Source organism: Tursiops truncatus, chromosome 6 (assembly GCF_011762595.2).
Source record: "Tursiops truncatus isolate mTurTru1 chromosome 6, mTurTru1.mat.Y, whole genome shotgun sequence".
Taxonomy (NCBI): Eukaryota; Metazoa; Chordata; class Mammalia; order Artiodactyla; family Delphinidae; genus Tursiops; species Tursiops truncatus.
This window is the reverse complement of record NC_047039.1, coordinates 59577755-59603730: the sequence shown is the minus strand read 5'-3', so window position 1 is coordinate 59603730 and position 25976 is coordinate 59577755. Positions and strand designations below refer to the sequence as shown.

The following is a 25976-nucleotide window of genomic DNA, read 5'->3' as shown; positions in this document are numbered from 1 at the left end:
GTGACCACCTGGAGGGGTGGGATAGGGAGGGAGATGCAAGAGGGAAGAGATATGGGGACATATGGATATGTATAAATGATTCACTTTGTTATACAGCAGAAACTAACACACCATTGTAAAGCAATTATACTCCAATAAAGATGTTTAAAGAAAAAAAAGCATTTGACAAACTACCAAAAAAAAAAAAAAAAAGAAAGTGGTATATCTGTACAATGGAATATTATTTGGCAATTAAAAAAAATGAAGTGCTTATACATGTTACAACATGGATGAACCTTGAAACATGATACTAAGTAAAAAAAGTCACCCATAAGACCACATATTATATAATACCATTTACATAAAATGTCCAGAAATGAATAGAGATGGAAAGTAGATTAGAGGTTTCCAAGGACTGGGGAGGTGGGGGAAATGGGAAGTGACTTCACAGTCTTTTTTTTTTTTTTTTAAGGCTGCGCTGGATCTTAGTTTTGGCATATGAACTCTTAGTTGCAGCACGTGGAATCTAGTTCCCTGACCAGGGATCAAACCCAGGCCCTCTGCTTTGGGAGCATGGAGTCTTAATCACTGGACCACCAGGCAAGTCCCATTAGTCTTTATTTTTGGTGTGATGAAACGTTCTAAAATTGACTGCAGTGATGGTTGCACAACTCTGTGAATGTACTAAAAACAGCTGGATTTTATATTTAAATAGGTAAACTCTATGGTATGTGAATTATATTTCAATAAAGCTGTATTTAAAGAAATAAAAGCATATAAGGTTTGGGGAGAGAAATTAAAATGCACCAACAAGGGGAAGAAAATATAATAACTTCTTTCTCTTGAATTTTCAAGAGTGAGAGCTCTTACTCTAGAAAAGATGTATAAAAACATAAAGATGTGACTAATTCATGGACTCTGAATGAAAGTCGAGGCACAGTGTCTGACACTGGCTATTTTTCTGTACTATCATATTGTAATCTGTTAAATACATAGTAAGAATACTATTTTAGCAATATCAGGACTTTCATTTTATAGAAGAAACTTACTTTTATATTTCTGGCTAAGAGGTCACACTATAACTACCTTATTATTACAGATACAACAAATTAATCAAGTAGTTCTGGTTCATTAAAAAAGCTAATGAAGAAACTATCATTTGTGATTTGGCATTTATGTATATTAATTACATTTAAATATCTAAACAGTACTAGAGATTTTTGGTAAAATTCATTTTTTTTTCAGAAGTGCTTATAGTTTTGGGGAGTTTTAGCTTTTTGCTGAATGGGGGTGGTTGTGGGATGATAGAATCTGGCTTCCCCAGCACAAAGCTGGGACTCCAAAAGCCCACAAAATTAGCAGAAGGGTATACTAGCAACAACAGTCCCTTCTCCTGGCCCCAACTAAGGGACTGAAAGGAAAACTGTCTTCACAATAGGAGTGTTGGATGGAGAAAAAATAAAATCTCTTTAAAGAATTTGTAACTGTAAGCTGACTCATGTGGATTTACTGACCACATTCACATTTCCTGGGCGCTCAAAAAGTTTAACATGGTCTCATGTCAAAATTGTTGTCAGGTACTTGAACAGAAAAAAATCAATTCTCTGAGGCAATGAACCTTATAACTAGATCTTAAGGAACTCCCACACTGATTCAGTAACAAGAAATGAGTCCACAGTCAAAAAACCCCAAAATATAAAAGGAAATAAGTTACTGTTGAGGGATAGGAAAAAAAGTACGACCCCCCCAAAATCTATAGACATAGGTAATTTAGGAGGTGCAAAATACGTCTAGTGAAAAGAAACTGAAAACAAGGGCAAAGAAAAAGATTATTTTAAAATGCAAAGCAGTTTTGAAAAAGAATTAAAGAAAACTTCTAAATATGAAAAATACAGAAATTAAAAGAAAAAAAAGATTTACAGTTATCTCAACAGAAATAATGGAAGCCAGCAGACAATGGAATATCTTTAATGTACTTAAAAAAAAAAAAACTATCGGGACTTCCCTGGTGGTGCAGTGGTTAGGAATCTGCCTGCCAATGCAGGGGACGTGGGTTCGAGTCCTGTTCCGGGAAGATCACACATGTCGCGGATCAACTAAGCCTGTGCACCACAACTACTGAGCCCGCATGCCACAACTACTAAAGCCCGCGTGCCTAGAGCCCGTTCTCCACAACAAAGACAAGCTACTGTAGTGAGAAGCCCACACACCACAACGAAGAGTAGCCTCCTCTTGCCACAACTAGAGAAAGCCCATCTGCAGAAATGAATACTCAATGCAGCCAAATATTAATTAATTAATTAATTAATATTAAAAATACTATCAATGTAAATATCCATTCGCAGCAAAAATATCTTTCAAAAATGAAGACAAACATAAAGATATTTTCAAACAAAAACTCCATATTTGTGATGAACAGAACCTCATCCAAAGGAAATGCTAAAGGATTTACTTCAAATGGAATAAAGGTCAATGATCCTTAACTGATGATCAGAGATGGGAAAAGAGCAAAAAAGTGGTAATATATAGCTGTATCTATATAGACAGGGCATAAAATAATGATAAAAATGTTTTGTGGAGTTTAAAAAGAAGACAAGATAGAATTAAAATACATTACAACAGTAACAAATAAGCTGGGTGAGAAATGATTACAGTTAAAAGTGTTCCAAGGTCCTTGTATTAATCAGGAAAATGGTAAAAATATTGATTAGGCTTTAATAAGTTAATTATGCATATGAAAGTTTCTAGGGTAGGTACTAAAATAACAGACTTTAAACATGCAAATGAGTAGAGATGGAAATATGGAAGGAAAATATATAATAATTAAAAGTGGTGGGGTGTATGTAACTAAAGCAGTACTTTGAGGGACATTTATAGTTAAGAATGTATATTTAGAAAAGAAGGAAAGTTGAAAATCAAACATACGTGTTCATTAAAAGAAAAAAAACTAGAAAAGAACAGCAAATCAAAGCCCCAAAGCTGAAAGAAGGAAATAAAGAGCAGAAATCAATGAAATATAAAACAAATATACAATAGAAAAATCATTAAATTCGAAAGTTGGTTCTTTGGAAACATTATTAAAATTAATAAACCCTTGGCAATACTGATGAAGAAAACAAACATACACATACACAAAACCAATACCAGAAATGAAAATGGGCACATCCTGTAGATTCTACAGATACAGATGATATAAAGATATTATAAGAAACTTTATGCCAAGAGACAATTTAAATGAAACAGGTAAGTTTTTTGAAAAACACAAACTAACAAAAGTGACACAAGAAGAACAAAGATCTGAATAATCCTGTTATCTATTAAAGAAACTACACACTTCAAAATCCTTCCCACATATGGGACTTCCCTGGTGGTCCAGTGGTTAAGACTCTGAGCTTCCACTGCAGGGGGCACGGGTTTGATTCCTGGGCAGAGAACTAAGATTCCGCATGCCATGCAGTGTGGCAACCCCCCGCCCAAAAAAACCCCCAAAATAACCAAAAGAAAAAAAACTTCCCTACATAGAAAAATCGGGGTCCTAAAGCCTTCACAAGAATTCATCTCGAAAATTTCAGTTAATGAAACAAAGTATAAAACAGGCATGTTAAAGAAGTAAAAGAGGGAGGACAGATTAAAGTCTAACAAACACCCAGTTGGAGCTCCAGAAATAAGAATACAAAAGAGGGGTAGGGGAGTGGTGATGATGGCAATATTTGAAGAGATAATGGCTGAGAATTTCCTAGAAATGATAAAGGACACAAATCCCCAATTCAAAAAGCCCAAGAAAGTAAATTAAGAGAACCACACTTGGGCATATCATAATAAAATAATAAAACATCAAAGACAAAAAAAAAATCTTACAAGCAGTCAGGGGGGAAAATGACAGCTTACATATACAACAATCACAAAAAGATTGAGAGATTTCTCAATAGCAACAAAATAAACCAGAAACAACTATCATTCACGGATGAGGATAAATTAAAGTCATTTTCATTTAGACAAAAAGCAGAACTCATTCTAAGTAAAGTAAAAACTTCTAAAGTGTCTTCTGCTTCCACCTGAAGTAACAAGGAATCACATTTACTCTCCTACCTGAACCAACCATAAAAATCCTGACAAAATAGATAAAACAATGGTCTGTAAGAATCTAAACATCAAGCAAAGGACAGTGATCTCAGAGAGACGGGAAACAGAGAAGATGAGCCCAACAACTGTTGCAGTTACTGCTTTGAGAGAATTTTCAGGCCATGATGCAGGAGGGGGAACCCAGGTAGAGCCTAGCAGACTCCCTGAGTTGAGAAGAAGTCAAGAATCCAGAGACACCAAGGCAGCTGAAGTCTATAGGACATAATACTAAAGAAGAGAGAGCTGCATAAAGTGAGAACAGCAAAGATGTACAGAGTCCCCCTCAAATATTCAGAGCACTGACTAGTGTATGCATGTAAGGAAACAACCCAAAACTAGGTGGGGGAAAACATCCAAAAGATTAGAAAATATAATGTCTATTCCCACAAGCCACACTGGAAAAACTCATAATTCATGGGATGTTGGATAGAATACTCAGAAAGGTCTTGCATTGGTAGTAGAGAATAATTAGCTCTAGACTGAGCACTGTTCTGGACCCAAGTAACAAATCATAAAAGACCCAAAATGACCAAACTGTTTCCAAGTAATTAACTGCATTCCAGAAAAAAAGCTCTAGGAGATTCACAGAAATATAAAAATATCCGGCACCCACCAAGATAAAACTCACAATGTTTGGCATCCAAACCAAAATACTAGGCATACAACAAAGCAGAAACACATGGTCCATAATGAGAAGATAAAAATCAATCACTCAAAACTGACCCAGAAATGAAACAAATGTTAGGATTAGCAAATAAGGCCATTAGAGTAGTTATTGAAACTGTAATATATATGGTCAAAAAGTTAAGTAGAGACATGGGAGATATAAAATAGACCCAAATTGAACTTTTAGAGATGAAAACTACAATGTCTGAGATGAAAATATACTGAATGGGACTAATGGCAAATTAGACATAGCAGAAGAAAAGATTGGTGAACTTGGAGACAGTAATAGAAACTATCCAAATTTCAAGATACAGAGAAAATACTTCTGTAGTATATACTTCAGGAAAACAATGATCACAGAAAGAAGTTCTAAGATGAAAGAATTGAAGAACAAATCAACTGTGAATCATGTGGGTAAATAAACATTATACTACAAAAAACAGTAACAATAATGTTTAGTTCGGCGAGTAAAAAATGAGATAGAGCTAAATTATTCATCAATCATATATAAGACAGATGAGGCAGAAAAGATCAAAATTAATAAGAGAAATAGAGCATATAACTTCCAAGTGAGTGGAAACAGTTGTAAGTGAAATAAATCTCATCTTCCAAAGACGGATGTCAACAGATAATGCCAAACTGAAAAATCAGGAACTAGCAATCAGCATGTATTTAGAAATGTGTAAATAATTACTAGAAAAAATGGCTAAAAAGTTAAAGGTAGATGTTTCTGAGTCATGAAATAGAAGATGAGTTGAAGTAAGGCTGTTGTCTTTAATTAGAAGCCTTAATAGTACTATGTAACTTTTAAACTATACAGCCAATGAAATAAAAAAAAATTCTTCAATCAACTTTTCAAAAAGAATATTAGCCAGGAGATATTAAAGAGCCAATACCAAAAAGATTTATGGATATTATATTTCTTACCTGTTAGATTTATGGATATTGTTTACCATGAAATTGAGTTTCTCTGCACTTTATATATACTGAGAAGGGTAATCATTTCTTCAATATTCTGTTGTTAACTAAAGAAAAGGTTTTCAAGTTATTTCTCATGAAATGTAACTCAGAGCTTGTTTAAAAGTTTGGTATAGAAAACTATCTGTTAGAATACCAACCAACAAAAAGTGCATTCATTTAGTATGCTTGGCACAGAAACTGATTTTGGTCAACCCTGTCACAATCAATCATGCTCTGTTTCTGTAGAGGTGAAAGAGTAACAACTAGTGCTCAGGGAAGAAAATGAAAGGAGAAGTTGGAGCAGACCAAGACACTTTTATGGACTTGGTTTTGACTAAAACAGTGCTAGCAACCTTTGGCCAATAAAGGCTAGAGATACGGCAATTTCAGACACTATTTATTCAATTTATAGACGGGGACACTAAGGACATAGAAGGGCGATAAGGTAACTTTCTTAGGCTTACACAGTGATTAGCGTAAGAGCCAGCAATACAAACAGTTTGTCATTGGTGGGCCAAAGTTAGCACCAACTGGCTTACTCTTGGAAGACTAGGCAGTAATTCACAAATTGTGTTGGCTCAGGTGCCTGGAAAGGCCATGACTTAGTTGGGGTATGATGCTGCCAAATGTGGACATTGCCTGAGTTACTCAAGGGCTGCTACTCACTCTTCTGTTCCCTATAAACTAAACCCTTCAAGGGAGAATGATGGATTCTAGCCTTAGACCATGAGTACTGAAGAGGCAGGAGAAAGAGAAACAAAGATTGGTCTGGTGTAGGCCAGCGTAACACAGAATAATCCTTTAGACGTAGAGCTGTGAGTCTCTGTCCCAATCCTCAGCAGTATGGTATATACAGAATGGGAGCTTGCCAAAGAGCTCTAGAGTTAACGTCTATAATCTGCCAATTTAAAAAAACTTAGTCAAACACTTAAAATATAATTAAAACATTAAAAAAAACACTGTATTACAAAATGCTGAAGAAAACCACACTCTGCTCACAAGGACAAATAAAAAAGAGCTTTCAAAATTATTCTCAATTTAAAAATTTGTTCTGAAGTGCTGTACTAAAATCAGATAGAGTGCTACATGTTTCTAAAATGTTAGCTTGAAAAATTAAGCCTTCAGTATTGGGGCAATGCTATATGAATGCCTGAGGATAGTTATAAAAACCACATTCACTAATGAAAAAAAACGGTTATAGGAAAGTAAGAAAGTAGATCCTAATAGTTCTCATTGCAAGGAGAAATTTTTTTTTAATAAATTTATTTTATTTATTTATTTTTGGCTGCATTGGGTCTCCGTTGCTGCGCACGGGCTTTCTCTAGTTGCAGCGAGCAGGGGCTACTCTTCGTTGTGGTGTGTTTGCTTCTCATTGCAGTGGCTTCTCTGGTTGTGGATCAGGGGCTCTAGGCATGCGGGCTCAGTAGTTGTGGCGCACAGGCTTAGTTGCTTCTCGGCATGTGGGATCTTCCTGGACCGGGGATCGAACCCGTGTCCCCTGCATTGGCAAGTGGATTCTTAACCACTGAGCCACCAGGGAAGTCCCTCTTTTCTTTTTATTACATCTATATGAGATGGTCAGTATAATTAAATCTACTGTGGTAATCTTTTCACAATATATGTAAGTCAAACCATCATGCTGTACATCTTAAACTTATACAGTGATGTATATCAATCATTTCTCAATAAAACTGGAAGTAAAAGTAAACATCACCAAATGAACAACAAAAAAGTTTTCCCCAATTTTTTTTTTTCCTGGACAAGTTCTCATTTTTGAGGTTGTTCCTTACTGGCTTCAAGAATGTTTACCTGTTACTGTGTAAAATATGAACAGAAGCTGTGCCTAAGGTTATTTTGGTCAGGTATAACTTGGTAAGAACATCACTAACAAGTGAACAGCTTTACAAAAGAAAATTATGTTTTAAAGTATCCTAACTTTACTAGTTTTATAAAGTTTATCGAATGCTTACCATGTGTGAGAATACAAAGAGGTGAAAGCATGGACCACACTCTTAAATAAGAGTTTACAATCTAGTAAGAAACATATACAGAAGTTGTAATCCAAAATAATCCATTAACTGAAAAAACAATACAACACAGTATGTAAAGTGGTAGCATGAAAAAGGAAAGCATGACATTTATTTACATTTTCTAAAATGAGCAATATACAATATTATATTTTAGGAAAACCAACCATTCATATTAAGTGTTCAGTCAAGCTTCTTACTTAGCTACCAACAACAGAATCTCTTCTAGCTAAAGTAGAGAAGGAATTAAGCTCTGTTAAGGGTAACAGAGCCAAACTTAATAGATATGAAGATATGAATCCCAACCACACTTTGAGAGCTTCTCCAGAAAAAACTAGACTTCCACTACTACTTAGCATTTCTGATACTAGGAAGCTAGAACAACTAGAAGCTCCTACCACCACCTTTGCCAAAAGATTAACTTCCCTGCCCAAGACTGCCACCTCATGTTGGTCCCAAGCAATTTCAAGTGAGAAGAGCGTGACTGGTCACAGGCCTCTACCTTAGCTATGAGTGGGTATGAGAATATAAATTTTCTGGCATCTGCTTTGGGAAGTCAGGACTTACAACATGGGAAATTACCAAAATGTTGGGCAGCTCTTCAAAAATGCTGGGTGGTCACAAATGACAAATGTCTACTTCATTAAGTCATTGTTATTTTGTGTTATAGAGAATTTGAAAATAAATCACTTAATCATAAGTCATAGCTTTTTTTTTTTTTTCCTTCTTTTTTCGGTATGCGGGCCTCTCACTGTTGTGGCCTCTCCCATTGCGGAGCACAGGCTCCGGACCCGCAGGCTCAGCGGCCATGGCACACGGGCCTAGCCACTCCGCGGCATGTGGGATCTTCCCGGACCGGGCCATGAATCCGTGTCCCCTGCATCGGCAGGTGGACTCTCAACCACTGCGCCACCAGGGAAGGCCCAGCTTTTAATTCACAAAAATGTAGAAAACATTTTTACTTTAACTCCAATGATTTCCAAATCAATAAAATACCAGTAAGTTTAGACAAACATGTGAAATGAGTACAAAAGCATGCACACTATTTCTAGTAATCCAAATAGTTTTGCAAAAAAAGAATGGTGAAGAGGTCCAATATTTTTAATATGGCTAGAGTAGACATTAATGATCGAAACTGCTACCTAATGATGTCATATTCCAGATTAACTGAAATTTACTTAAGGAGAGCTAACTTCCAATTTTAACAATTTTATTTTTAAAATATTATCTAAAATGTATTATATATGTTCCTGCTTAATAAATAAAGTATATAAAATATAATTTAATCTTTCCTTAATGGCTCAATGTCACCATTATAAACAAAATGCAGTGGTCATGAGTAGCTTAAAGACTATTCCAGCAACTACACTTTTTTTTTTTTTTTTTTTTTGGCTGCACCACGCAGATTGCATGATCTTAGTTCCCTGATCAGGGATTGAACCCGGAACCCCTGCAGTGGAAGTGTGGAGTCCTAACCACCGGACCGCCAGGGAGTTCCCTCCAGCAGCTACACATTAACCAGCCCTTTCACTCAATTTTCCCAGAACTTTGACTTGTACTGTTGCTGTCTTCTAAATCAACAGTGCCTCTGTACACTAATCGGCCCCAAGATAGGCTGCTGCCCTAACAGCATTTACCTGAAGACAGCCAGACTACCAAGCCTTACTCAATGTTTATTCCTTTCTGTTCAACACATATCATCTGCCATCTCCTTTGCACTGGTTTCCAATGCATCCAGGTAAATAAAGATAGTAGTATAGGAATGCCAGGATTTTGGATTTTTGCAATCTGATTTAAGAAACCATGGTTTGTACGGCATATACTGTACAAAAAAGGGAGACTACCTACTGTATAAAAATTAAAATATAGAGTAGGGATTCCCTTCCTTTAATTGGAATAGATCACAAATCAGAGACCTAACTGTTGGACTTAAAAGATTTTTTAAAATAGTTTACTCTTAGGTTTATGTCTGTCCAGATGGTCACCTAAAAATTATCAGATGCCCACCAGTTAACTGAAGTATTACCATATTATACTATGGACTAGAATTATTCAGCTTGCTGCCAACTTGAATTTCTGATATAAAAAGTTGTTTAAAGCTAATTAGCAGGAGGAAAACTTTACTTTCTCACTTCTTATGCCAAAAGTTTTAATCAAAAAACAAAACAAAAAAAGAGAGAAGCTTACGCCCAGGTCTTAAGCACAACTACTGTAATCATATGATCCTTGCAATCTTCCCTGTCTTCCAATCTGACCTTTCTTTATGATGTTTTCAAAGCCCCTTCCAGACCAAATTTTACAGTAGCTATATTCTCAGCTAGTCTCTGACTAGCTCTCGAGAGGATATTAGATCGATAGAATTGATAGATTGATAAAATTATCATGATAGATTATGATAAATTAATTGTACATAGAGAGGGAGGCTTTGTTTAGCACTCCCATGTATCATACCACATGTTGATGACTAAATGTCACATTTTCCTTCTAAGGACTTAAAACAAATCTTGTGAGAGGCTCAAAAGACATTTAAAAGACTCAGCCTATCTCACTAGTTATGGGGCACTTTATAAATTTTAATACTTGTCATATTTTCAATTATAAAAGAAAAGCATGCTTATTTTAGAAAATTTAGAAAACGAAGGTTAAAAGAAAAAGTCTCACTATTCCTGATACATTTTACATGTGTTTTTATGTAAACTCTAAATTCGGATGCACATAAAGTTAACGCTCTCTTGGTACTGAAGACAGAAAAAGAAGGTAGGTGTGGCAAGGATAGCAAGAAATGTGGGGAAAAAAGGCATATGATGAGATTAGAGAGATAGGGTGAGGCCAAAAGGTAAAAGCAGGGTCTTATAAACTATATTAAGCCATTAAAGTTCGTGTGTGTACTTGACTTGCTTTGTTTTGGGGAGGTGTAAGTAATGGGAAAAGGTAAGTGGCATGATCAAATTTGCATTTGGAAAAGTTCATTCTAGCTTTAATGTGAAAAACAGAATGGAAGGAGGACAACTGTTTCACCAATTAAGAAAAGATTATAGTAGCCTAAGTGAGAGCTTAAGGAACTGGATGAAGGCAGAGAAGATAGAGGGTAGCAAATTCAAGAGAGATTAGGAAATAAAACTGTCAACATTTGGGGATGAATTTGATTTGTGTATAAGGGAAAGGAAGATGTCCTGGATGAATCCTAGGTTTCTAATTTAAATAATCTAATAGATACTGGTGCCATTCATAAAGATAGGGAGCACTACAGTGAGATCAAATTTTAGGTGTAAGCATTATGCTTTCATAATTAATTTTTGATGTAATCAATTTGAAGAAGATATCTATAGCAAATATCTTTTGTTTGCCTGCAGATCTATTCTCTACCCTTCACTGTGTAGTTTAACTGTATCAGCAGGCAACGTCATAAACTAGCTTTCCTTAGGTTTAGTTGAGGGAGCCCTGGCAAGGACCAGATAAAGACAGGAAAGTAGGGAAAAGTAGGGTAAAGTACTTTATTCCCTTGGCTTCCTCTCTGTGAGGTTTTTGGTATTTACCTAACATGCATGTGCTGTAAAAATAGTTAATAGGGAAATAACCTGAGCTGATGGCTGTCTTGTTTAATGTCTTGCTAAATTTTCATGAACAATACAAGCATAATTGTTAAGAACACATGTATTAAGTTCATATAAGTGGAATAAAAGTTTTATAAATGGACTTAAATAAAAGGGGGGGAGTTGTGTCCTTCAACACAAGGTATCATCTCAATAGCCTCTTGTTTGTAATCCTCTCATGGGTACCAGTAACTACACCCTCTTGCTCACCCTGGTTAACAGCCTCATGTCTTAATGTTCAGCTATAATCCAATCTCTTTTGAAATAAACCCTCCTTGAATTTTCTCATTTTGAATGTGCCACCTGTTTCCTGATAGATGAGAGACAACGATACTGTCAGTGATAGATACTACATCCAGAGACATGTTAAATATGCAATTAGGTCTCAAACTTAGAGAAGTTTGGGCAAGAGACATATATCTGAGTCTTCTGTATATAGGTGGTATGGGAATGGATGAGATGACTTATGAAGAAAGTATAACATGAGAAAAGGATAGACTCTTGGATAAAAACTTGAACTGTGGCAACAGCTGGACAGTTAAGAAACAGAAAGAACTAAAATATTGGACAATGATGGCACTTAAGACTGAGGGAGGGCTTCCCTGATGGTACAGTGGTTAAGAATCTGCCTGCCAACGCAGGGGACATGGGCTCAAGCCCTAGTCCGGGAAGATCCCACGTGCCACAGAGCAACTGAGCCTGTGCTCTAAAGCCCACGAGCCACAACTACTGAGCCCACATGCTACAACTACTGAAGCCCGCGCACCTAGAGCCTGTGCTCTGCAACAAGAGAAGCCACCGCAATGAGAAGCCCGCATGGCAATGAAGAGCAGCCCCCACTCGCTGCAACTAGAGAAAGCCCGTGCACAGCAACAAAGACCCAACACACCTAAAAAATAATTAATTTTTAAAAACAAAACCGATGATGATGGTAACTACTTTATCAGTAATGATGGTAACTACTTTATCAATATAACCTCCTCACAACAACTTTAAGAAGAATATATTAGTGTAGCAACACTCCAAAAAACGTTGAAGAATCTGCCATGACCATAAGATTAAAAGCAGAACGAATATACAATTGAATCAAAAAGAATGAAGTACCCAGGAGGTGAAAGACCAAAGAAAGCTGGAAGGACCCTGCTCCCTGACTTCAAATGATGCTACAAATCCACAGTAATCAAAACAGTAGCGTACTGGCATAAAAACAGACACACAGATCGATGGAAAGGAACAGAGAGCCCACAACTAAACCCATGCATATACAGTCAATTAATTTATGACAAAGGAGCCAAGAATATACAATGGGGAAAGGACAATCTCTTCAATAAATGGTGTTGGGAAAACTGGACAGCTACATGCAAAAGAATGAAATTTGATGGCTCTCCTACAATATATACAACAATTAATTAACTTAAATGGATCAAAGACTTGAACATAAGACCTTATACCATAAAGCTCCTAGAAGAAAAAGATAAGCAGTAAACTCCTTGACATAGGTCTTGGTAAAGATTTTTGGAATCTGACAACAAAAGCAAAAGCAACAAAAGCTAAAATAACTTCGTGTGACTGCATCATACTTAAAAGCTCTGTACAGCAAAGGAAGCCATCAACAAAATGAAAAGGCAACCTACTGAATGGGAGAAAATATTTGCAAATCATGTATCTGGTAAGAGGCTAAAATCCAAAATATATAAAAAAACTGATACAATCCAATAGCAAAAAACCAACAATTTGATTAAAAAATGGACAGATCTGAATATACATTTTTCCAAAGACACACAGATGGCCTACAGGTATATGAAAAGATGCTCAACATCACTAATCATCAGGGAAATGCAAATTAGAACCACAATGAGATACCACCTCACACCTTCAGAATGATCATTATCAGAAAGACAAAAAATAAGAAGTACTGGTGAGGATGTGGAGAAAAGGGAACCCTTGAGCACTGTTGGGAATGTAAACTGGTGCAGCCACTATGGAAAACCGTATGACAGCTCCTCAAAAAATTAAAAATAGAACTACAATATAATCCAGCAATTCCACTTCCGGGCATTTATCTGAAGAAAATAAAAATACTAACTTGAAAATATGTACCCCCATGTTTACTGCAACCTTATATACAACAGCCAAGATATAAAAACAATCTAATGGATGAATGGATAAAGAAAATGAGGTATATATACACAATGGAGTATTAGTCAGCCACAAAATAGAAGGAAATATTGCCATTTGTGACAATGTGGATGGACCTTGAGGCCATTACACGACGTGAAAAAAGTCAGACACAGAATGATAAAACTGTATGATCTCTCTTATATGTGGAATCTTAAAAAAAAGAACAGATGGGTGGTTGCCAGAGGAGGAGGGTGGGAAGTGGGAAAAATGGGTTGAGTGAGTCAAAACATAAAGAAGAAAAATAAAATTAAAAACAAAGTAGAATGAACACATACACACACATCTATCTGTATCTCCATCCTTAAAGAAGACACATACATCAATGTTTACTGCAGCATTCCATAATAACAAAACACTAGAAATAATCCAAAATGTGCATCTTATCAGGTAAATGGATAAACTGTAACACAGTCAGATAATGTAATATTATATACTAGCACGTGAAATAAACTAGAATGAAATAATTCAACACAGTTAAATCTCAGATACATAATGTTGAGTGAAAACAGAAAGTTGACATTTATATAAAGGATTCTTCAACATGCAAAAATCAATCAATGTGATACACCATATTAACAAACTGAAGAAGAAAAACATATGATCATCTCAATAGATGCAGAAAAAGCTTTTGACAAAATTCAACACCCATTTATGATAAAAACCCTCCAGAAAGTAGGCACAGAAGGAACTTACCTCAACATAATAAAGGTCATATATGACAAACCCACAGCCAACATAGTCCTCAATGGTGAAAAACTGAAACCATTTCTACTAGGATCAGGAACAAGACAAGGCTGCCCACTCTCACCACTATTATTCAACATTGTTTTGGAAGCTTTAGCTACAGCAATCAGAGAAGAAAAAGAAATAAAAGGAATCCAAATCGGAAAAGAAGAAGTAAAGCTGTCACTGTCTGCAGATGACATGATACTATACATAGAGAATCCTAAAGATGCTACCAGAAAACTACTAGAGCTAATCAAAGAATTTGGTAAAGTACCAGGATACAAAATTAATGCACAGAAATCTCTGGCATTCCTATACACTAATGATGAAAAATCCAAAAGTGAAATTAAGGGCACACTCTCATTTACCACTGCAACAAAAAGAATAAAATACCTAGGAAAAAACCTACCTAAGGAGGCAAAAGACCTGTATGCAGAAAACTATAAGACACTGATGAAAGAAAGTAAAGATGATACAAATAAATGGAGAGATATACCATGTTCTTGGACTGGAAGAATCAACATTGTGAAAATGACTATATTACCCAAAGCAATCTACAGATTAAATGCAATCCCTATCAAACTACCAATGGCATTTTTCACAGAACTAGAACAAAAAATTGCACAATTTGTATGGAAACACAAAAGATACCGAATAGCCAAAGCAATCTTGAGAAAGAAAAACAGAGCTGGAGGAATCAGGCTCCCTGACTTCTGACTATTCGACAAAGCTACAGTAATCAAGACAGTATGGTACTGGCACAAAAACAGAAATATAGATCAAAGGAACAGGATAGAAAGCCCAGAGATAAACCCACACACATACAGTCACCTTATTTTTGATAAAGGAGGCAAGAATATACAATGGAGAATAGCCTCTTCAATAAGTGGTGCTGGGAAAACTGGGCAACTACATGTAAAAGAATAAAATTAGAACACTTGCTAACACCCTACACAAAAATAAACTCAAAATGGATTAAAGACCTAAATGTAAGGCCAGACACTATCAAAGTCTTAGAGGAAAACATAGGCAGAACACTCTATGACATCAATCACAGCAAGATCCTTTCTGACCCACCTCCTAGAGAAATGGAAATAAAAACAAGAAACAAATGGGACCTAATGAAACTTAAAAGCTTTTGCACAGCAAAGGAAACCATAAACAAGACCAAAAGAGAACCCTCAGAATGGGAGAAAATATTTGCAAATGAAGCAACTGACAAAGTATTAATCTCCAAAACTTACAAGCAGCTCATGCAGCTCAGTATCAAAAAAACAAAGAACCCAATCCAAAAATGGGCAGAAGACCTAAATAGACATTTCTCCAAAGAAGATATACAGATTGCCAACAAACACATGAAAGAATGCTCAACATCATTAATCATTAGAGAAATGCAAATCAAAACTACAATGAGGTATCACCTCACACCAGTCAGAATGGCCATCATCAAAAATTCTACAAACAATAAATGCTGGAGAGGGTGTGGAGAAAAGGGAACCCTCTTGCACTGTTGGTGGGAATGGAAACTGATACAGCCACTATGGAAAACAGTATGGAGGTTCCTTAAAAAACTAAAACTAGAACTACCATACGACCCAGCAATCCCACTACTGGGCATATACCCTGAGAAAACCATAATTCAAAAAGAGTCATGTACCACAATGTTCATTGCAGCAGTATTTACAATAGCCAGGACATGGAAGCAACCTAAGTGTCCATCGACAAATGAACAGATAAATAAAATGTGGCACATATATACAATGGAATGTTACTCAGCCATAAAAAAGAAACGAAATTGAGTTATTTGTAGTGAGGTGGATGGACTTAGAGTCTGTCATACAGAGTGAAGTAAGTCAGAACGAGAAAAACAAATACCATATGCTAACACATATATATGGAATCTAAAAAACAAAAATGGTCCTGAAGAACCTAGGGGCAGGACGGGAATAAAGACGCAGACCTACTAGAGAATGGACTTGAGGACATGGGGAGGGGGAAGGGTAAGCTGAGACAAAGTGAAAGAGTGGCATGGACATATATACACTACCAAATGTAAAACAGCTAGCTAGTGGGAAGCAGCCGCATAGCACAGGGAGATCAGCTCAGTGCTTGTGACCACTTAGAGAGGTGGGATAGGGAGGGTGGGAGGGAGGGAGATGCAAGAGATATGGGGATATATGTATATGTATGGCTGATTCACTTTGTTATAAAGCAGAAACTAACACACCATTGTTACCAATTATACTCCAATAAAGATGTTAAAAAAAAAGAATGTTAAGAAACAGACCTGTATACACCTGAAACTATCACAACATTGTAAATCCATTTAAAAAAATCAAATGTATTTCTGTATGTTAGCAACAAAATATAACTGAATTTTAAAATGATTTACAATTGCATCAAAAGCATGAAATTTTCTCTTCTTCAAAAAACACTGAAAATGAAAAGGCAGGCCACAGACTGGGAGAAAATATCCACAACGCATATACATAGCTAGCAAAGGACTTGTATCCAGAATATATAAGAGAATTCTTTAAATTTAATAATAAAATACATGGGAATGATAAAGTCTGGAAAGTGGTTTCTCCTGAGGACAGAAGAAAAATACAGAAAATCTTGATTAAAACTATGCTTATTTTGTTTAAAAATTGCTGGGTAGTGGGCATCTAGGCCTTTATTACAATTGTATTTATTCGTTGCTCCGTGCTTAAAATATTTCTAATTAAAAAAGAAAAGGTTAACACTGTACTCAAAGAGAAAGTTTAATTCATAGTAAATTATCATAGCCACTAGACATTTAATGAAGGATTTTTTCCTATGTCTTATTCACCTATGTTTATTTGATGTTAAGCACAGGACACAGATAAATATATGTAAAATTGGAGAAAAGAAAAAGATTCAGTCATATCTCTAGTTTCTTACTAGCCATTTCTACTTAATTGCTTAAATGCTTCCCTCATCACTTCAAACAACTTATTAAAAACTGCAGTTCACTGATCTTTCTCCACACCATGGACTCAAAGCTTTTTTATTTTCTTTGCTGATTCCATCATATTTAAGTCACAGGGACAGCATGCTGCTTAGGAGCACAAGCTTTATAACCAAACTGCCTGGGTTCCAATCTTAAATTTACCACTCAAAAATTGCCTGGCTTTGGGCAAGTTACTTAATGTCTCTGTGCCTCCGGACAAATGCTGAATACATACATAGAAGGTGCTCAGAGCTAAACCTGGCAAATAGTCCTGCTCAATAAATGTTAACCATTCTTTTTAATTTTCTTCTTATTGCTATTATTACAACTACCTCCTGACTCCTCTTTGTCTCTTCCTTTGTTCCCCCTATGTCAAGGAAGGTACTAAGTACTGTTGATTGTTCCCAGAACAATCTGACCTTCTCCCTATTTCTGGTTACCAGTAGTGGAGGTCTAGACTACTACAGCCTTCTTCCTACAAGCTTTGCTTTTCTTCAATTCCTCTCTATTCCAATGTATTACATACTACTGTCAGATTAATCCTTATCCCCTTCCATAAAACCCTCTTTCCTATAGCATAAGTAGTTCTATGAGGCTCTATAGAAAAAAAAAAGTATTTCACAGTGAGTTCCCAATTAACCACTACTATTAAAAAGTATGGTGGTAGAAAGTCTCAAGGTTGAATTTTAATCCTACAAATATCAAAGCAAGCTAAATTTATTACTATAAGAGGAGCAACAATATATTATAAATTGCCTTTGAGTAGCATTAGTAGTTCCCTATTAGGTCAGCAATCACTCCTAACATAGTTTGAGATATGATTTAGTATAAAAATCACCAGTCTGGGGCTTCCCTGGTGGCGCAGTGGTTGAGAGTCCGCCTGCCGATGCAGGGGACACGGGTTCGTGTCCCGGTCTGGGAAGATCCCACATGCCACGGAGCGGCTAGGCCCGTGAGCCATGGCCACTGAGCCTGCGCGTCCGGAGCCTGTGCTCCGCAACGGGAGAGGCCACAACAGTGAGAGGCCCGCGTACAGCAAAAAAAAAAAAAAAAAAAAAAAAATCACCAGTCTTTTTTCAGTAATCACTTACCTCTCTGGGCCCTAGTCTCTTGCTATTAAAAAAAAATTACAGATGTGTCATCCATCTCTATGCTCCCAGACCCTAGAAGGTAACACTAATTGAGCACAACATTCTTTCCTGATGAATCCAGAGTAAGCATAGTTATCCAGGAAATTAATACCAATGGAGGACTGGCAGAAGTGAACCTATATGTCATTTTGAACTACACAGTCTCTGGAGTTTCTCCTAATTTTAAACTTTAAAGGTCTGTGATTCTATTCTAAAGCTCTATGAATCTACATAAAATTCCTCTCATTTAAAATTTATAATTCATTTAAGACTACTTCCAGAAATCTAGAAAGCACCCTGAAATCTTTCATACAAATTATTTTTGTATAGCTTCAAAGTAATTTGGTTTAAATTTTAAAACTCTATTTTGAAACAAATATCATTGTGATATTTCAGTACTAACTCATACGTAGGTGAGAATGCATTTTGGAACACTATTAAAATGGGCCCAGAAATTTGATATGGGCACACAAAAGTTATACAACTACTCTTTGAAATGTAGTTCCTGAAAATTTGAACAACATGAAACTCAACTTTTTTTTTTTTTTAGCATTTACCTTTTTTCTTCTTTTGCTCTCAGCTGTTCTTCCTGTCTCAAAACTTGAACCATTACAGATTCAAAAACTCCACTTGTCAAGCCTGCCAAACTTCGTGGTGTTGACCGGCGCCTTGTTGAAGTACATGCAGTTCCCTTCTCATCCTCCAATCCATAATAGCCTCTAGATGTAACTGCTATCGTTGTCTTTTCTCTCAAGTGCCTTGGAGAAGAATAAGTCAATTCACAGGTCAAATCTTCTGGGTAAGCAATAAACCCCCTTAACCAGCATCTTAAGATGAATCCTTTTTGCTAACTACATAAAAATTTAGTTAAACCTTGCTTAGCTATGTTTCAGATTTTTATCCTCCCTACATAATTTCTAATTTTCCTTACTCATGTCATAAAGTCAGTCTGAGTGATAGTCTCTTCCCTACATTAAAAAAATATAAAATTGAAGCACTAAAATTAAGAATTAAAGATCTCTTCAATGAAAAAATTTTATTGTTTGCAAAATTAAATGTAGCTTATCTTTACATCTCTTCATATATTTCATACTACTATATCATTACTATGGAAAAATATACAATCACACAAAAACATTTTGGGAGAGAAAATTTATGATATATAAACACTTTGCAGTAATTATAAACAAATGAAGCACTACAATATATAATTTTAAGTTGTAAGCATTACAATATATAATTGTAAATTTAGAAACCTTCTGACTAAACTATAAAAAGAACCTAGGAATCTAGATTTCCTCTTCAACCTCACCATAAATGTCTCCCTACCCTATGATATTTATTATTACACTAAGATACTAGTCTAATGCTTAAAGATAAGGATGAAAAATTTTCTTAGCAGTTTGCTTAATTATCCATAAATTGTCTTAACGAATTTGGATTAAAACTATTTACACTGAAGAAAGAAACATTAATCTTATAAAATTTTAAGTCTAGAATAAAAACTGAATCCTGAATTTATGAGTTAATTGTAAATCTATATGAGTTAATCGTGAAAAGCACCAGGGAAAATATCTGCTGTTCTACCTCTGCAAAACATCCCAGAGCCTCTGAAGGCTTTGTACATGTTGTTTCTACAATGGTAAAATCAAGTCAATCTTAAAGTAAGCATTCAATATGCTGGATAAGAATCTATGTAAATTAAAATTTGACCCTGTAGTCATATTTTCCTGCTTTCCTATAGGCACAGGTTTTCTGTAATATAAAATAAGCTAAAGGTTCACCGAAACATAAACCTTTATGACATGAAATATAATCAAACTCCTGTCCATCTTGGACTATATTTACAGTGGTTTATTACTCTAAGTTAGAGTAACTTTATAACATTCTTACTCTCAGGCCATCTAGGTCCCGTGAATAGTATGACTGCAAGGTTCTACTGAACTGTGGCACTATTATGTGTTTTCTTTATTATGAGATAACATTTTAACTAATTCAGCTTTAGGCAGGGCATAAACTTTTAAACTGGTTTTCTAGTAATGCTAAAGAACTTGAGCTAATCTATCCATACTGTTTCAGGCTGTGATCTTTTAAGCACAACAGCATACATCTATATAGTGGCTAACTGGCTGGGAGTAAGGAACGTGGGCCCAAGGAAAATAAACTGGCAATAACAGATACTGAATGGGTATACCTGGGTTCATTTTAGCATAGTGTTCACACTGGCGAACTAACTAGTTCTGTAATTTTAATTATTTCCTCATCGATACTAATGGAAAAGAACATTAATGGACAATATTACACTGAAATGTGATGACATGTCAGAGGTTACACGGTATGTAGAGCACTGGGGATAAGGAGAGTTGAGGGAAATATTAAGTCATATGGCTTATAAACTGTCATGTAAACAAGTCAGAAACTAAATTTTACCCTTTAACTTCAGTCTTATAAGTAGAGATGGTGAAGTTATAAACTACTTTTTTAAACAGTATTTTCTCATAACAAAGAGGAATTAATATCCTTTATTACTCATCAGAAATAAGAATTTATAAGCTTTGATATTTATCATTCATAATCCAAATACAAAGAAAACGATGATGCTTCTCTTGTATCAATACGTAAAGATGAAAGGGTCTAAGGAAAAAAAATTCTCATGCAACATTAGCGGGTATGTAAAATTGGCACAGCCTTCTTGGAAGTCAATTTGGTAATAATCATTAAGATTTAATGTGCACATATCCTTTGACCCATCATGCTTCTAGGAATTTACCCTATAGACATATATCCACAACTGTGAGCAATAACACACACACACACACACACACACACACAAAGTATTGTTTGTCATTCAAAAAGAACAACCTGGAAACAAATGTCCTTCAATAGGAGACAGGTTAAATAAAGTCATGTACATCACAACATGCAATATCATCATCCATTAAAAGCAACAGGTAAATCTGTATGTACTCACTATAAAAGATGTCCACATTACACTGCTGAATGTAAAGAAGTTGTTTTGGGGTAAAATATATTTTTTACCCCAAAAGGAATTATATACAAGTATATGTAAACATACATATGGCATCCAGTAGTGTGTGCTTGTGTACATGTTCAAACTCTCACCTAGCTTACTTCAATCTCTTTGTGACACGTCTCCTGACTTCTACTCTGATCTCCCTCCAGTCTATCCTTCAAGCTGCAACCCAGGTAATCCTTTTAAAAAGCCAATCAGATTATGTCATTGCCCTGCTCTGTCTCTTCCAAAGCCTTCCAGTTATACTTAAAATACCATGCAAAGTTCTGATGGCTTACAAGAGTTAGTATGATATGGCCCTCATCTACCTCTTCAGACCCTATTTTCTATTACTCTGACCTTAGCTTTTTGTGTTCTGGCCACAAAAGTCTCCTTGTTATTCTCAGTCACACCAACATCTGCTTTGCACTTGATCTCTCTCCTGTAAGGCACTTTCCCCCCAGATATTTGTATGGCTAGGCACTATCACTTCATTCAAATCTGTATTCAAGTATCACCATATTTGAGAGGACTTCCCTGATCACCATAACCTGTAAAGGATTCCCTGTCATTCTCTATTGTTTTACTCTTGTTTCTTTTTCTTCATGTTACTTATCATACATTAATTATCTATTTATTTGGTAATTATCCATATCCTCACCAGAATGAAAGCTCCAGGAGGATAAGCACTTTGTTTTGTTCCTTCAGAGCCTCAAACTGTGGTATATAGATATAGTATTTGGAAGGATACAAGCCAAACCATTTATTTTTCATTTTAAATTTACACACATAAAGTTGGAAAATTCTACTCATCTATTTTGTCCACAGTAAAAGAACACTGATTAAACATTTGTTACTAACTAGTACTTGAGTTTTCATACATCAGAGAATAAAAGGCAATAAAATAAGATGAAAATAAGTCTCACCTCCAGATAAGAATTGTCAGATAATCAGCAATCAAATAATACACTAAAATAACTCCCCCTTCCCAAAATTCAAGTTTTCCTTCCTATTAGGAAAATTATTCCATGAAATCAGTCTGACAGTAGTTTGAAAATAACAGATTGCTAACTGTAAGCAAAAGCTAAGCAATAATTATGGTTGATTCATTGAGTTTTATAGTTACCCTTTTTCTTTTTTTTTTCCCTCACAAAGAAAGCATGAAAAGGTCTTTTCTGTGGTGTTGATGCATTCCAAGTTTCAGAATTCAGAGGTGCAATTTTGTTTAAAATTATTAAAATAAGTATTAAGGTGGAAGTAAACTGATATTAAGTTTTACTTAAGGTTAATATTTGGACTGATCCTCTACTATAAAAAGATGATTGGAAAGGTTTCCGCTATTACATGATTTTACATTACCAAAACAATGTAGAAGTGTCACCTATAAAAAGTTTATCTGTCCACTTAAAAGTTGGAAACAGAATCATCTAATGTGCTTTAAAATGTTCCAAATGAAGAGTTTCAGTCACTTTTTAAACCCATTTACTTAAAAAAAATATTAAAATGCAATATAGCCCTCAGGGTCCTGACAAGAAAGAGATAATATTCAAAAGGAGGTGATGTTTAACGAAGACACCATTTACAAATGTGCAGGTAAGGTTAAGGGAAACTAGGAAGGGATGGTGAAGCACTCGTGGACTAGCTAGAGAGCATTATTATCACTCTAGGCTCAAAAGGGAAAGGGGAGGGAATAGTTACTAGAACCAAGAAGCTGTCATTGTAGAAGAGGGCCACACTATGATGATGCAGTTACTGAAGCCCAGCAAAGAAGAAGCTGTTAGAATAAATATCCCTACCTCTCTGTCAGTGCCTCCAACTGACTGAACCCAATCAGAAGCCAGAAAACAAGGCAGACCAGTTGATAACAGTCCTTAGAGATCAGCTTCCTGGGGCACAGAGCATAGTGCACAAGGGTGGAGAATAGATTTGAAGGTGCAAATGAAGATTATCCAGCACAACAGGAACTTAGTACTAGTTTTCAAGAGCAACTAACTGAAATTAGGAAAGGCAGAACTTTTTTTGGTGGATTTCAACAAAAACTTTTGCATGTTTGATAGATAAGCATCATTATGTAGTCAGCCCAGCCTGTCATGCACTTTTTCCATCTGGATTTGTGTATCTTTATGAGCTCTGAACTACAACAGTCTTTAAAACCAAGTACCAAAATAAACTCAACTTAAAACAAGCCTTTTAGATAACGCTACAGCCAATTATTAAACCAAGATTTTCAAAACTAATGAAGTAACAAAATGCCCTCACCAAAAATAACATTAGTATTATTTTTTAAAATTTAAAATATGCTTAATCTCTCATTTCCAGAATCTAGTTTAATGTACTGTGATATAATGTTTTATAATATATAAAGCATAATAGTACAGAAGAACCTATATATGATTTATAAATAAATATGCATACAATAGGGGTACATATTCAAAACCTTTTCTGCTTGAGAAGCCGGATCATAAAAGTTTGGAGACCACTCCTCTCATCTCCAGCTTATATATGATACCTTTAACAGTTCTGGAACAAAGAAGTCTTCATCCACACCAAAGGAAAAAAAAAAAAAAGCATTTATCACAGATTGTTAAACTTATTTCCTACTTGATCTCCTTTACTTTCTATTCTCCCAATTGTTACTCTTATTCCCCTTGCATTTTAAACTCATCTTCATCCAGACCTCCAGTCCCTTGTTTGGTTTCTTTATTTGCTCTCACATAATTCAGCCTCTTTCAGCTATTCATATAGATAACTAAGTTGGGAACCATCATATACGACTAACCTCTTCTATCTCATCTCCCTTGACCAGTTTATCTTTCTGTCTCAGGCACCCTATCTCTCTCTTGCATCTCAGCTAAAAGGTCCTTCACACCTATACCTCCACTACTAAGCACTGTAGGAGAAAAAAATCACCACCTTGTAGTTTATGGTCTAACTGTAACCTAAACTGGGCTCGCCTAAGATTATTTCTTTGAAGGAAGTCAACTCCCTCTTCGGTTCTCCATAACAGCAACTTCAAATGCCATCATTATTCAAAAACTTCACCTCACTATCCATCATCATATAGCAGTTGACTTTGCTTATTACTTATTTCACAGAGAAAATGGTAGTTTTAAAGAAAGAGCTCGATTAACTTCCTGATTCTCAAAAAACAAAATTATCTGAAGCTAAACAAAATGTATCTGCACTTTAAATTGCAGTGAAAAAAGTGTCTCTTATCAAAAACTAATCCTGCAGTAGGTTTTCAGAATTTTTACTTCATTAACTATCTCCTGGATCTTCAGCCTCTACCTGCTAGTTGCCTTTAGCATATAAACATGTCCAAGTTTTTATTAAAAACAAACCATTCCCCTTGAGAAGAGCCACATCTAAATCTTGGTCCATTTCACCTTTCATTCACACCTCAAACTGTCATTTGCCTGTACCTACTCTATTGAAATCCCTCTTCCCAAATGACCTCCTAGTTATGAAATTCAAGTGATATTTTTCATTTCTTATTCACTCAACCTCTGTATACCATCTGATTACTCTTTTATCAAGACCTTAAACTGGACTTTGCAGAAAGAGCAGTTTTAGATAGGTAGGAAAGAGTGGAAAAGAAATACTAATTAAGAAGAAAATTCATTCATATTATTCAAATTCATTCATTCAAAATATTTACTGAGCAACAGGGATTCAGCAGTGAACATGCTGACAGTTTGCATATATTCGGGTTGAAACAACGGTGACACCACTGAAAAAAATGTTAAAGTTGAAAAGAAAAATATGAAAATTGGGAAGGAGACCTGGGTTAGAAATACACTTAGTTTTTAACATTTTGATATAACACTTGCACAACCAGCTGGGAAAGTTCTATGGACAGAAATATGAAGCTAAAACAAAAGGAAAGGCTCAAGATATCGATTTGAGAGTCTTAGAAAATCATAAAACAGAGTCTCTCCACAGAGGAATAAATATAGGGAGATATGACCTAAAGGCATAACTTTAGGGATTATCCATAATTATACAGAAAAACATAGCAAAAGAAGAGGAACACTCAAAAGACAATAGTTTAAGTTAAGAAACAGCACTATAAGGGAATTCCCTGATGGTCCAGTGGTTAGGACTCAGCGCTTTCACTGCAGGGGCCCAGGTTCGATCCCTGGTCAGGGAACTAAGATCCCACAAGCCACGTGGCGTGGCCAAAAAAAAAAAAAAAAAAAAAGAAGAAACATCACAATAACAACCAAAGGAGAAAAGTTTTAAGTACCAAGTGATCTAAACTATTTAGTTCTCCAGATAGATAGAAAAAGTACTAAGTAAAAACCAAGGATTAAGCAAGAAGGCATTCATTAATATGGAAAACTAATAAGGGAATAATTACAATAAGGGAATAATTACAAAGAATTATAAGTTAAAAAAATCTTTCAGTTAAAAAATCTTTCAAAGTCTTTGTTCATACCTGAAGTGGCACCAAATAAGTGACATAATTCCCCTAAATAACAACCAAAGACCACCATAACTAATTTTTTGAAAACCAAACATTCTGCTTAGAATAAATTTCCATTTCTTGATTTTGCCTTTCTAATTTAAGGAAGGGACAAAGGTAAATGTAAAGTTTTTATTTACATA

General features: G+C 35.5%; 1 protein-coding gene across 3 annotated transcripts in view; it reads right to left on the bottom strand.

Moving 5' to 3' along the window:
- BRD10 (bromodomain containing 10) overlaps window positions 1-25976 on the bottom strand; it is a 104221-nt gene that overhangs the window by 55168 nt on the left and 23077 nt on the right. For 2 of the 3 annotated variants that reach the window (XM_033858110.2, XM_019934818.3), the window contains exon 2: window positions 18913-19113. The exons of the other annotated variant lie outside the window; for it this stretch is intronic. In XM_033858110.2, coding sequence (XP_033714001.1) covers window positions 18913-19113 — 201 coding nt within the window. The remainder of the gene's footprint in view (window positions 1-18912; window positions 19114-25976) is intronic. 3 annotated transcript variants of the gene reach the window in all.